The 13,486-nt window shown below is 53.1% G+C and overlaps 1 protein-coding gene across 3 annotated transcripts in view; it reads left to right on the top strand.

Moving 5' to 3' along the window:
* The window catches only part of TRAF7 (TNF receptor associated factor 7), a 47,327-nt gene that overhangs the window by 17,738 nt on the left and 16,103 nt on the right, over positions 1-13,486 (top strand). For 2 of the 3 annotated variants that reach the window (XM_042798301.1, XM_042798300.1), the window contains exons 5-14: positions 2,782-2,898; positions 4,219-4,311; positions 6,070-6,103; positions 7,360-7,543; positions 8,242-8,376; positions 9,291-9,508; positions 10,101-10,174; positions 11,219-11,267; positions 11,794-11,921; positions 12,998-13,080. In XM_042798301.1, coding sequence (XP_042654235.1) covers positions 2,782-2,898; positions 4,219-4,311; positions 6,070-6,103; positions 7,360-7,543; positions 8,242-8,376; positions 9,291-9,508; positions 10,101-10,174; positions 11,219-11,267; positions 11,794-11,921; positions 12,998-13,080 — 1,115 coding nt within the window. The remainder of the gene's footprint in view (positions 1-2,781; positions 2,899-4,218; positions 4,312-6,069; positions 6,104-7,359; positions 7,544-8,241; positions 8,377-9,290; positions 9,509-10,100; positions 10,175-11,218; positions 11,268-11,793; positions 11,922-12,997; positions 13,081-13,486) is intronic. The other variant, XM_042798302.1, reaches the window with a different exon arrangement.

Genomic DNA, 13,486 nt, shown 5'->3' with positions numbered 1-13,486 from the left:
TGTCATCTTTCCTGAAAACAGTGCCACGGGTTCCCAGCCTTGCTATGCCTGCAGGGAGCAGGAATGAGGACGGTACTAGAGCCTTCAGGTGGCGGCTGCTTTTGTAGCTGGCATGATGGGAACTACTCCTAAAGATTACAGCTGAATATTGGGACAAATGTATCCTAATGGTTGAAGAGCTGACTGGCTGTCAGAAGTCTCAGCTGTTTACAGGGAACTTCATCTCTGAATCAGAAGCTGGACTGAGTTACCAGGCAGCCCCAAGCCATCCATCTTCCATCAAAAGATGTTTGAGCACTCCATCTGCGGACTGTTTGAAGGTGGGCCTGATGTTGAGTGCAGAAATAGCCCTGGCACAGCTGTGGGGAGGTGGAACCCTTCTGACAGACCCTCCCAAATCCAAAGCTGGCTGAAGCAGGGCCACTTGTGCCACCGTGCCCCAGAACTCTTCAGGCCTTGAACTGCAAACCCTGCGGCAGGGCCCGGTGCTCCTTGCCTTTGGTGCATAGGGGTTCCCCCCCAACCCAGTCTGGACAGAAGCCCATAGGATGGGGGTCCTGGGGTCCTCACTCCCTACTATTCTGTTTGCAGAGCAAGAGAAGCCTGCGGTCAGTCCCCTTGTGCTGGCGGCTCTACGTGTGACTAGTGCTGCACAGCTCGGTCTAAACAGCCAGGCCAGGAGTGGGAAGCAGTGCAGGGACTGACCCCGTAGAGCTGAGGTCTCTCCAGCCTTAGCCTTGTTTGCTTGGCAAAAACAAAGGCAGCGGATACCTCGAGGGGCAGTGAATGCCCCCACCCACCTCTGCCATTCGGAGTTGTCTCCGCAGCCCAGGTGGAGTGATCTTTCTCAGCACATCAACTTCTCTCCTGCGTGGTTAACACCAGCATTAGCCCAGCCAGGACACGGAGCCCGCAGTGTTGCACGGGCTTAGCAAGGTTTTCTCTCACGCCTCTGCCTCCTGCAAGTGCTCTTGGGCTGCAGTCCTCCCCTCTCCGTTGGTGATCTACACAGGATATTGCCCTTGATAAAACTGCCTCGCTGCAGAGCCTGCCTTGGCTGCCCTGATCTCTGCGTCACCTCCAGAATGGCAACTATGCACAGTCATTCTTGTTATTCTAATAACTTCTGTTACTAGTGGAGGAAAATAATAAAATTAATGGACACGCATAAAATTGATTTACCTTGTTATAACCATTCCTCCTCAAGGTTTACATATTTAGCCAATAAATATGCCGTCTTTAAGAAAAGGAGCTTTATGCTTTAGTTTCTGAGCAGATGCAGCATTTCTGAGCTCCTAGGATCCCAGTATCATAAAAATTAAGAAGCAGAGCAGTGTGAAGAACCAGCAGGATCCTGGTCTGCTCCTCTTCTGCAGCCCAGCAAGCACTGCACTCAGACTGCAGTGTAGTTTGTCTCCGAGGAAGGCAGCAGTCTCTGAACCTCATCTTATATCTTTCCTTGCTGAATTTCCTGACTGCCCCACTGGCCTCCTACATTGCTTTTGTCCGTCCTTGGGTCTGATGTCACACACTTTCACCCAGGGCAAGCACAGAAAATGTGGCTTGGGAGGTTCAGATTGAACGTGAGGAAAAAAAAAACCAAAAAACAAAACAAACAAAAATGTTTTGCTCACAAGTTAGCGCAAAGCAGGAACCAGGAGCACCAGAGTCTTGTCCGTGCAGCTTTCCCCGTTCCAGCTGGGCAGTGCCAGGGCTGACCTGGTCCAGGGCCAGGGAGAGCCCCTCTCGGAGGGGGCAGCAGCGCCAGCGAGCTCCAGAGCTCCTTCCAGCCAGCACTTCTCAGAGTTTGCGATGAGGTAGGCTACGATCAAGCCACATCTAGGTGTGATGCATGCAGGTGCAGGCAGCCTGGCCATTGGGCATCTCTCGGTGCTAAGTGTCTGAAGGTTACGGCTCCATTCTCCCATTTCTTTGTCAGCCCATTTGTTCCGCTCCTTGAAGACCCTTATTGCATCTCTCTGCGCTCTTCCCAGTCTGCCAGCAGCAGCTCTTCCAGAGTAACCCAGCAGTGGCCGTGCTACCAGCTGCACTAGGCCCCCACGTCAATCACCCCACGGTCTGAAGAGTCTCCAGTTTCTCTCTGACGCCAAATTGCATCTTGGCTACACGCTGCTGGTTGATATTCCACCCTTAGAGATGTGCTGCTGGTTAATATTCCAGCGGCAGCATTCCCTCAAAGCCAATCCCAAGGCCGCCGCAACCAGGGGGGTTTTTGTTGATTGGTGCAGGCGATGTCCACTTAGCTCTCCCCTCCCGAGCAGGAAGCGACAAAGCCGGTCTGTTACTGAATTGAATAGAAGGAAGTCTCCACACTTACGCAAAGAAACTTGGCAGAAGTTAGATAGCGAGTGAAACAACAAGTGCTGCTGCTGCAGAGGTTGTAGGAATTGCAGAAGCTGGTAGCTGTCTCTGGGAGAGATTTACAAAGCTGTGAAGGATTAATTCTTCCAGACCGTTGCTTTGCGGTTGCGCGCGGTAAGTATACAAACGAACGCACCTTTGAGAGAGTTACGTGCGTGGAATTTCGATGTCAGCTTGGTTTAGTAAGCTAAAGCTGAATGATGCCTGTCCTGTCTCTGAGCACGGTGCAGTGTTCCCCGGCTTCTACGGGTCACTCAACGCAGCTTGGCAGAGTGGATGAACAAATGGAGCAGCTGAGTTTTGTGGAGGGGGGGACTGGACTTGAAGTCTCTGTGCATAGGGTTTTGGAGCCAGGGGAGTTATTTGGAATAACAAGAACTGGTTTTTATCTCTTTGAAGCCTCCGATCAGCACCCCACGCCGCTCTGACTCTGCTATCTCCGTCCGTTCATTGCACTCTGAGTCCAACATGTCCTTGCGCTCGACGTTCTCACTCCATGAGGAAGAGGAGGAGCCAGTAGGTATTTGGGATTGTCTGAAGGAGCAGTATTAGGAAGTTCAGTGTCAGAAGAGTAACTTGGTGGACTCTTGTGACTACACAGAGCTATCATGGGCAGATTTTTTATGATGTCAGGCAACTAAAAGCCTGGCTGTCAGGACTCCTGGTTTTAATTTTGTTTCCACCACCGGGTTCTGCAAGTTACTTTGCTTCCTTCTGTACCATTTCGCTGTCTGTAAAGGGAGGACAATGGTGAGGCTTTTCTGCTTCTTATAAGTCTTTGAAACATCATGTGTGATTCCCTGGCTCTGCTGCAGGGGGTTGCAAGTCTTTAGGTTGGTGGTCTAGCCCCAGGCAGCAAGACTAATACAATTCCCCACTGATTCAGAGCCCCATCCTGCATTTAGGGCTGCGTGGCACCCCACTGACTTGATTGTAAGCCCCAGGAGGGTTCAAGGAATTGTCCACCTGTGACTCTTGTTGCGGGAGAACACTTCTAAGCTGAGCTTAGCTTGTGACCCAGTAACTAACCCCAGACAGGGCACATACAAGGTCAGGCGGCATTTTGCCGCAGATCTGGGATAAAAGTGTGTGTTTCATGTTTAGGAACCCAGGGGGTTGTGTTTGCGTTTCTGAGAGCAGCGCAGGATGAAAAGACAGACCAAACTGCAGCGATTAATTTGCAATGCTCTGAAATGTGAAGCCCTGCTCTGGCAGGGAGCGGAGAGCTGTGCTGCTCCGGGAGGACGTGCTCAGAGCCCCTGCTCCGGCAGTCTTAGCTGGTAAATGAAACTGGAGAGATGGGCCCACTGCAGCAGAAACAGTGTTGTTTCTGCTTCATAAGGGCATGAAAGAGTCCTTCCTTCAGGATGTTTCAAAAATCCAAAAGGGCAAGCTGTTTTAAAATTGCTTTTAAGTTTCAGGCTTAGTCCAGGGAACATTTTTGTCAGCGCACTGTTCAGTCCAGCCAAGCAAAAAGTACCAGACAGTACAGCTCACGCAGTTCTGGTGACTTGAGTCACTCTGGCAAAGAAGTTGGTCTGTGCAGTTTGCTGTCAGGTCCTGATCCTGCCAGATGCTGGTGGCCCCCAGTTTGTGCTGAGCTGAGGGTCTCCAGCCATTCCCAAGTTCATTCTTCCCCTTCCTCCTACACACTGGAGGTCAGCAGATCCAGACAAAAGTTTATTTCGAGATAATGAAATCCTTAGCATGCCCTGTGCCCTGAGCTCCCCGAGGCTCACGGTTGAAGAGTTGTTTTGTTCCTTCTGCAGAGCTGGAGGCTCTTGCATTTGGACTAATCCTTGTGCTCTCTCTGCCCCTTTCTCTCCTCCTCTTCAGGAGCCACTGGTGTTTGCTGAACAACCGTCCGTGAAGCTGTGCTGCCAACTGTGCTGTAGTGTGTTTAAGGATCCAGTCATCACAACCTGTGGGGTAAGGCAGTGCTCTCCCAAATCAGGAGCGTGGGCTCCACAGACGTCCTGTGTGCGCTATAGCCAAGCCCTGACTGGCCCCAGTGACTGTCAGCCTTAGTGAGCAAAGAGGAGGCAGCCCCTGACTGGGGAAGCCCGGCCAGCGTAGGAGCAGAGACGCTGATGGACATGTGCTCTGAACCAGTCTGCCGTGTGGTATGTAGAGCACTCTGCAGTTAGCTGCTTCTTTAAGCCTTGCTTAAATCAGGCAGCTTTTCCCAGAGGAGCTGCACTGTCAGCCACCCTGTCCTGGCCCCGTTCGGTCTCCCTGGTGTGGCTTCAGTGAGGTCTAAAACTCCTCGTTCCCTGTCCTGAAGGGCTCTGCAGAGTGCTGCTGCCTCCTGGGCACCCCAGGAATGGCTGCTCTTCAGTTTTGAAGAAAGCTTCTCATAAAACAGGAATGGTCTGAAGCTTCATTTAGTTAACGTTTGCAAAGGGATTTGAGATCCTCTAATGAAAGGCACAGAGTGTTATGAATATTCTTCTGTATGCCTTTTCACTGGGATTTAATAGAACCTGTGTATTATTCCTGCTTCTGTGCTACATGTGAAGAAAGATGGCTTCGTGGCGGGCTCTCTAATGCTTCTGACATGCTTCTGATTGCTAGGATGGAACTGCAGCAACAAAAGCAGAGAGCAGGATTGTTTATTGCAGTGAGGATGCTACCCCCAAAGGTGCTACAAGTTGGTGCAGTTTCGCTGCACCATTTCAGTAAGCAGCTCTTCGTGGCAATGCTGAAATTACTGGTTAATACGGAAAAAAAAAAAAAAAAAAAAAAAAAAAAACACCACTGCAGGAAGCAGACTGGCTTCATTTGCAGTCCTGGTTTGGCGGCTCTGGAGAGAGCACCATGCAGCTGTGCAGGGCAGGAAAGGGCCGCGTGAGCAGGGCGGCAGATAACAGCTCTGAAGAGTGACTTGCAGCCTCTCCAGCGCTGCTGCCAAACGCTGGCCCTGTGGCCTGGGAATGTGGCTGAGGAGGCTCCAGGGAGCCCGGGGGGCAGGTTCAGGACCAGTGAGATGCTGCAGCCTTTGTTCCAGTCGTTATATTCATTAGCATGCTAGATTGTGTTTGCTACTTTATCAAGTTAAATTGTTAGCATACATTTCTGCTGTAAGAACAGAGACAGAGCGAGCTATTTAAAGTGGCAAAATTTACAGTGCATTTAATGGGTTTACAGACCAGCTGTCCCATCCACCTGACAGCAGGACAGCTTCAGCTACGTTAGAAGAGCTACAGAGAGATATATGTGATGGGCTGGCTGGCCAAGGACAGGGAGAGGCAAGGCTTCCCCTTGCTCTTCCCCTTGAGGACTTCTCAGGGAAATGAGAGGAACGGCACGGACTAAAGTGGAGGGTGAAGTAGAGAAACCTCATGCAGACTTGGAGGGTAGGAATATCAGGGCGCGGCAGAACATGCCCCTGGCTTTGGCTTGCACTGTGGTCGTGGCCTGATCCTGAACGGGGCAAACCCTCCAACCTTCAGTCCGTGTGCTTAATCCTCCTCAGGAACAGGCCCCGTGTTGCACTCTCAGCTGCCTGAGCAAGCAGCTGGTTTTTGCCCTGTGGTGCAGACTGGAGCGCGCTGAGCAGCCAGAACAGCTGCTGAGGCCCCTGAGCCACAGGCTTTGGTATCTCCCACCTTTCCCATCATTAGCCACGAGGAATAATTTGTCTGATAATGTTTACGGTGACACTGTTGTTCCTCTTTGTCTCCACAGCACACATTTTGTAGAAGATGTGCCTTAACATCTGGTGAGTACAGAACTGTTCCTGTGTGATGCAGCCAAAACGCTGTTCTTTTCTGGTTTGTTTGCTTTCACTTAAAAAGAAACCCACAGAAAGATGTCTGAAGGGCTTAAAACAAGCTGTCAGGCCCAGGCTGCCACTGCAGCAGTGAGGGGCTGGGGTGGCTGTGCAGCTCCGAGCTCTGATGGTACGCGCTGTAGCATGGGAACTAGAAAGCTGGGCCCAGCTCCTGGGCACAGGATGTTCTCAAATCCTAGAATATGTGATGGATAATCCCAGGATAATACCTGTCTCGCCCAGAGCTGACCCACTGATTCCAGGCAGAAAGCTTTCGGTGGCTGCCTGTCTAAGGAACGGGGGGGCCGTGTTTGGCAGAGACCCATCAAACCCTTCCTCCCCACCCCGTTAGTGCCAGCTCTCTGGCCACTGACTGAGCCTGTGCACAGCAGCACACAGAGCTGCTTTAGCTCACCCAGCCCTTCCAGAAACCTGATGGAGCCCAAGTGTCTGGCTGCTGGCCTGGCCTAACCCGCTCCTGCTTGGTTTGGACTCTCTGCTACAAAAAAGACTTTATCTGGCATGAGCCTGTGCCCCTCTTGGAAAGCCGTTGTTCAGCACAAAGCCAAGCCATTCGTATTACCAGAACAGCAGGCCCTGGGGAGTGCAGCAAAACAGCAACTCTTTCTGCCTTAAGGTGTTCATCTTCCACATGTGAGGGGTCCCTCTGCTTTGCATGCTAATTCCCAGTCACCGTGTTGTGCTATGTCAATCCCAAGCAACAGATTTGGAGCAAAACGCTTTGCAGTTGCAATCCTGAGTTGCTCAGTTTTGCTCCTGCCCTCAAAGCTCGTGTCTTTGCTTCACTGCAGCATCCCTGGCCTGCAGTGTGTCCCTCTGGGTGGGGGGAACGGGTTACGTGTGGGGCATCTGCTGATCTGGGGTCACCGCCTGTGAATACTGTCACACTTCATCAAGCACAAGGTAGTCTGAGTTAGGGTGGCCACCTTTCATTGGCAACGAGCTCAAATTATCATGGGTTAACATGAACTGTGACTTTTCACCAGGCCCCAACACAAACCAGAGATAGTGGCTTGCAGACCTTGTGTGAATATTCACGGCTGGTTCCATTGCGACCCATCTGGGAGTTGGCTGTCTTGGCCAGAGAAGGCAAAAGAATAAAATCTCCACACAGAAGCTCTTGGAAGTGCTCCTGCAGTGTCTCGGTCCTTGCTGACTCTCTCTTTTGCTTCTCCACCTGGCAGAGAAGTGCCCCGTGGACAACGCCAAACTGACCGTAGTGGTTAACAACATTGCGGTGGCTGAGCAGATCGGGGAGCTCTTCATTCACTGCAAGTATGGCTGCCGGCCTGCAGCCAGCAGCAAGCCCGCTGCCTTCGAGGTGGACCCCCGTGGATGTCCATTTACAATTAAACTGAGTGCCAGGAAGTAAGTGGCTTGTTACCAGCGTGCAGCCTCTCCAGGGAAAGGGCTCCGCCACCAGCAATCTGTTGTTATTTCTGAGCTGCCCTGCGGCTCCTGGGGACAGCGCAGCTCCTGCCAGCAGTGCTCTGCTGGGGTGTGCGGGGCTGTGGGAATGGGCAGGGTGACTTGAGGGGACAATTCTTTCCACTGTCTCAGTCTCAGGATGATGGCAGTTGGGTAGGTCTCAGGGAAAGGATGCTGCTCTCTGCTCCCAGATGAGCGTCTCGGCGTCGGGACAGGGGATACACTGTGGAAGCAGCCACTCACACCTGGGTGGAAACACTGTGGCTGTGATCAAGCAGAGACCTTGGGATTCTTTTTGTAAGAGGAGTTATCCTGGTTATATCCTAGGAATCTGCAGTCTATCTCCCTCCCCATCCTAAATGCATTCGCTGTCTTGCCTATCACCTGGCTGTTGATAGCTGTCTGAAGGCTCAGCCCATCAGCTGCAGATGTTTCCTGCATAAATGTGGCCTGTTACTACTCTCAACTTACTGGCCAAATGAGAATTTAAAGCTGTAATTTCAGTCTTGGAGCAGGAGGCTTTCGATCACCTGACAGTATCACAGGGCTGGTTTGCTCCTTTACTGATGATCTGTGTTGTTCCCATTAATTTTTGCTTATCACTGATTTTCCCTCCTTTTGCTTCTCTCCATGGGCAGGGATCATGAAAGCAGCTGTGATTACAGGCCGGTTCGCTGCCCCAATAACCCCAGCTGCCCACCTCTCCTGAAAATGAACCTGGAGGCACATCTGAAAGAGTGCGAGCACATAAAGTGTCCCCACTCCAAATACGGGTAAGGAGCTGGTGCTTTGTAGAGGGAAGGATGCACTGAGCTCTTTTCTGAGCTGCTTTTCAGCTACTGCTGCTTTGGGATAGCCCCGTGGGCTCTGAGCAGCTCTACCCAGTGCTGTGCACTGGCCCGAGGCTGCGATCAGGCTTGCAGGGCTTGCAGAAGGCAGCCCCCGAGCTTTTTGTTGAGAACAGGCAGGTCACGCTGCCCAGCTGCAAGCCCTGCTGGCAGCCGAGGAGGAGGGTGAGGTGCGTAGGCTGAAGAACCAGCTGGAGGAGAGTCAGAGAGCGGTGGTTGTGGCCAGAGCCACGCAGGGAGGAGGACGAGTAATTCGAGCACCGTGACAGTGTCTCAAAGCAGTCCTTCTCCCAGGGCAAGGGAAGTGCTGACCAGCCTCGGAGGGCTGATTGTCACCCAAGCAGGCGTGCGGCCCGGGCTGGGGGTTCCCTGCAGGATGCACAGCTAAGGTTACTGTCCAGAAGAGATGTCTCGGCAGAAGCAGAGCAAGGCAAGTCCTGACAGAGCAGCCCTGACTCCCTGCCGTGCTGCAGGCCCAAGTCAGCACCTGCGGAGGTCAGCTGCAGCTTTTTCCATTGGTTTTGACGGCTCTTAAATTGGACTCCTGGTGAGCACATGAACTGACACCACGTTCTGTCTCTTGCCCGAGATCTGCTCTTCCTTGCAGCTACCTAGACAGACAGTCGGGTGGTTCAGTTTGGGGCCAATGCCCTGGCTGGAAGAACGGGAGCTGCTTGGCCTCTCTGTCGCCCTGCAGTTGCCTACACCCAGCAGGATGGTGAACCACAGTACCACTGCTCCTGGTAGGAGGAGAGGAACCACCGGGGACCCACAGAGGCCTCCCACCTCCCGCCGAGGCGTGAGCCCTGCTCCAGCCAGCGTCTGCCTTCCCCTTGTAGGTGTACGTTCATAGGAAATCAAGACACTTATGAGACCCACTTGGAGACGTGCAAGTTCGAGGGTCTGAAGGAGTTCCTGCAGCAGACAGACGATCGCTTCCATGAGATGCAGGTGGCAATGGCCCAGAAGGACCAGGAAATCGCCTTCCTGCGCTCCATGCTGGGGAAGCTCTCCGAGAAAATCGACCAGCTGGAGAAGAACCTGGAGCTCAAGTTTGGTGAGTCTGCGCCGGCTGAGCTCTGTGGTCAGAGCCGTGGGGACAGGGCAGCTCTTTGCTAGGGTGGTGCATTTACAGGATTCATTCCATGTTTAAAACTGTTGCTGAGCAGGCTTCGGGAGGTTCAGATATCCCTTGCAGAAGAACAAATAGGGGTTCCAACTTCTCTGCTGCCAGAACATTATGGGACCTAATCCTGCAGTCGCCAGTCACGTGGCAAGTCCTAGAAATGTCTGCAGGCAGCTACCACCTTTCTCCTGTGATGTTTTCCTGCACAGTCCATGTGCACAGGCCCCTGTAAAAATCAGCAAGTCGAACAGCCAACAATGCAGCCATCCTGGAGCGAGCATGGTTCCTGGACACCTTTGCTGTGCCCAGCCCTGTCTTGGCTCTGAAATTCCCCTGGTTTTCAGCGTCCAAGTACAATTTGGGTTTGAGTAGCAGACACCCTTCTGCTTTTCCCTGCTGATAATAGCAGTGGGTTCTCCTCCCTCCTTTTTCAGAGGTTAGGTGGCAGCAGGTGTCCTCCGCCTGTTCCCCTGGACGCTGTCACCAACTTGGCAGTGACAATGGGCCTGTCCATCTCTTGCAGATGTGCTGGACGAGAACCAGAGCAAGCTGAGCGAGGACCTGATGGAGTTCCGCAGGGACGCCTCCATGCTGAACGTGAGGAGGGGGCCGGGCCCCGGGGTGGAGTAGGGATTGCATGCAGTTAGCTGGCTCTGCTACTAGTTAGGCTTCTTCTGCAGCGGGGGGAGTCTTTGGGGTTCCCTCCTGCTTGCTGCCTCTGCTCACCCCGGGTTTGGTTTGCTTTCACTGCAGCTGGGGTCTAGGGGAAGGATTCCTCTAGGCTGAGTTAAAAGCAGCTCAGTGAGCACAGTCTGGTCACTGCGTCTGGGCTGCTATTTTAGCTGGTTTTGCTACCTTTCCTCAGCCTGTTGCTCCTCTGGACATGTGGTAACAGAGGAAATGACCCCTGCAGCAAGGAGAGAGTCCTCTGCTCCGAAGCCTGGGCACTCCTCTGTCTTTTATACTAGCCAGGGACAGCATGCCCTTCTCCCTTCCTGCAGAGAAAGCAGGAAGATAAGCAGATCTCCGCTAACAAACTGGGAGTGAAAGCTGGCTCATGATTTTGGACATTATTCAAGCGCTGATGTTGGATAGACATTCCTCCCTAGTTTGGGCAGACTGCATCCCACTGGATGTACTGATTAGGAGGAGCTCGCCCTGGCTCACCTAAGCATACTAATGGAGAGGGTCGCCATGGACGCAAGAGGGACCGGACTCTGGAGGAGACTAAAAAAAGACCTTCCAATTCTCCTCCAGCAAAGTGGGCTTCAGGAGCCCAGCTGCGCAAGCCATCCCCGTAACCAATTTGATTATTTTTAGCAGTCTGGTGAATGGCAGAGCAAGGACAGTATATTTGGAAAGGTATTTCTGTGCCCACCTGAATACTGAAGAGTTTCATGCGGGGCTGAGATGCTGTCAGAGCCCCGTGGGCTCTGGAGGGAGGTGACAGAGGGATGTATGCGTAGAGTCCTAGAGCAGGAGACCCCGGATCAGAGAATGAGTCAGCTGCTGAGGGAGGGCCTTCACAGGGAGTCCAGCCCTGTCCAAGGCAAGAGTGGTTTCAGCAGTGGAGGGGGACAGTCGTAAAGCCGTCCCCAGGCTGGTCTTGCTGCAGCTCATGCAGCTTGTTCTGTTTTTCAGGATGAGCTCTCCCACATCAATGCTCGGCTCAACATGGGCATCCTTGGATGTGAGTACACCTGTGGTTTTCATCCTCTCGGGCTGGGTTTGGGGCGATGGTTCTATGAGCCCTTTTAGGCGAGGTCACAGATATGCAAAGTAAGAGTCATCACTGGGCGCAGCAGTAATTTATTCACAGGGTCACTGCTGCTGCAAGGAGGAAAATACTGGTGGGAGGGTTTGCCAGAAGCACTGGCCAGAGGGCAACTCCCGGTGCTGCAGGGTTATTGGCTGCTGGGGGGAGATGTCAAGTGGGCTCTGCACCTCAGGCCTCCCTAGGTGCAGCCCGGGAGTTGCATTAGGGAGGTGAGCCTGGGGCTCAGAGCGGTGCTGAGTCCATGAGCTGTAAGGGTGGGACATGAGACCTTCCAGCCAGACCAGGAGGGTCTCACGGTTCCTTCTGGCCTGTGACAGCGTGAAGTGCAAGGAGAAGGACCTGCTGGGCCAGTGCAGGGAGCTCGCGGTCCCCTCCGCACGCACCGTGACGTGGAGCAGCACTATTCTCCCACCTCTCACCCGCCCTCTTGTTTCCGTAGCCTATGATCCTCAGCAGATCTTCAAGTGCAAGGGGACCTTTGTGGGACACCAGGGCCCTGTCTGGTGTTTGTGTGTTTACTCCATAGGAGACTTGCTCTTCAGCGGCTCTTCAGACAAAACCATTAAGGTGAGAGCTTGCATCTTCTGTGTATCTTCTGCATTTGGAAATGTGCTTCGGGTGAGACAGAAGCTGAGTTGCAGTTTATGGGGTGGGGGGGGATGTCACTTCCCCAAGTTTCTCCCAAAGAATCTTAAATGATTCTTTGCAATTATAGTTGGGCAAAATTCTTGGCAAAGAAGCATGACGTGCTAGTGAAATCGAGAGACAAATAGTGGTTTTTGCATAAGCCCTGATTAGAATCTCATCCCTGCTGCTGCTGGTTTTGCTTTATATGGTGTCTAGGGCATTCAAGCCTATTTTGGCTTCTGATTTTGTTTACCCTTATTATAAAAAGTCATCTCAGGAAAAAACCCATTTCTCCCTGATCAGATGTGTCCTTTTTCCATTTTATGGCCTGTTTGTTTTCCTTTGTCCTGTTTCCAGTAACTCAGACTGACAGCACTGCTCCAGTGCAACCTAAACAACAGTTCCCAGCGTCGCCGTGGTGGCTGACGCCTGGGCTGGGGAGCCACGCCGGCTGCCGCGACTAGCCCTGCCAGGAGCAGAGCTTTGACTTAGTTTCTTTGAGCCATGGGAAGAGCCACGTAGAAGAAAATGGATGTTGCTGCACTTTATTGAAAGAAAACAGCTTTCTCCCCTGTCCTGGCTGCTCTGGGCGCACATTCCCGTGTTCCCTTTCCCGAGAGAGCAGCGTGTGCTCGGCGGGGAGGACCTTTGCAGTGCCGGAGAGGCTGTGCTGTGCCACGGGAGCCCTAGGACAGGGTCTGAATTGCTAAAGCAGGAGCCCAAGAGCTGCTTCCCTGGTTCCGTGTGTGGTGTTGGCCTGGGCTGCGGAAGGCAGAGCTGGAGAGGGCTGATGCGTGCCGCTGTCCAGTGTCTCGTTAACTTTAACCTGACCCTTGGCAGTAAATTTCCTTTCCTAGACAAGCTTATCTCTGCCTGGGAGCCCGGAAGGCAGGTGCTCAGGTGACAGCCTGTTTCCTCATTTTGGTGCTTTTGTGGCTTTGCTGACATCCTGCCCGGGTCCCCAGCTGCTCTGTCTGCCGGCGTGTGAGCCCCTGCTGACTTGTGTTTCCTGTTAGGTGTGGGATACCTGTACCACATACAAGTGCCAAAAGACCTTGGAGGGTCACGATGGAATTGTACTGGCTCTCTGCATCCAGGGGTGAGTGGAGAGGGACACCTGGCCCTGCGGGAGAGAGGGGGAGAGCGCTGGGGCTCCAGAGCACGCCCCTACAATTCCTATCCTTGGTCCTGCACGTGCTGAGATTGTACACGAGAGGCACATCTTGCCTCTTTGCTCTTTAAAAATTGACAAAGAGCGTATCTCTTTGGCTTCTCCTGCTGTCTTGGCTTCCTTCCCTGGTCACCAGTGGGGTGCCTGGCCTCCGGCTCGACAGACCAATCCAGCCTGGCCTGCCCACGAGACCTGGGCTCCGCTCCTGGGGCCGGTGTGTTTAGTCTTGGCCCAGTGAGGCTGTGAGAGTGCAGCTCCTCGCCCAGCATGGTGCCTGGGAACGAGCTGGGACCCTGCACGCGTTGCTCTCCCTTGCTGACCTCCTTTTGTTTTC

This window comes from Tyto alba, unplaced genomic scaffold (genome assembly GCF_018691265.1).
Source record: "Tyto alba isolate M040663 unplaced genomic scaffold, T.alba_DEE_v4.0 Super-Scaffold_28, whole genome shotgun sequence".
In the NCBI taxonomy this organism is placed as follows: domain Eukaryota; kingdom Metazoa; phylum Chordata; class Aves; order Strigiformes; family Tytonidae; genus Tyto; species Tyto alba.
Note: the sequence above shows the minus strand (reverse complement) of the source record. Positions and strands in the feature narration are given on the sequence as shown.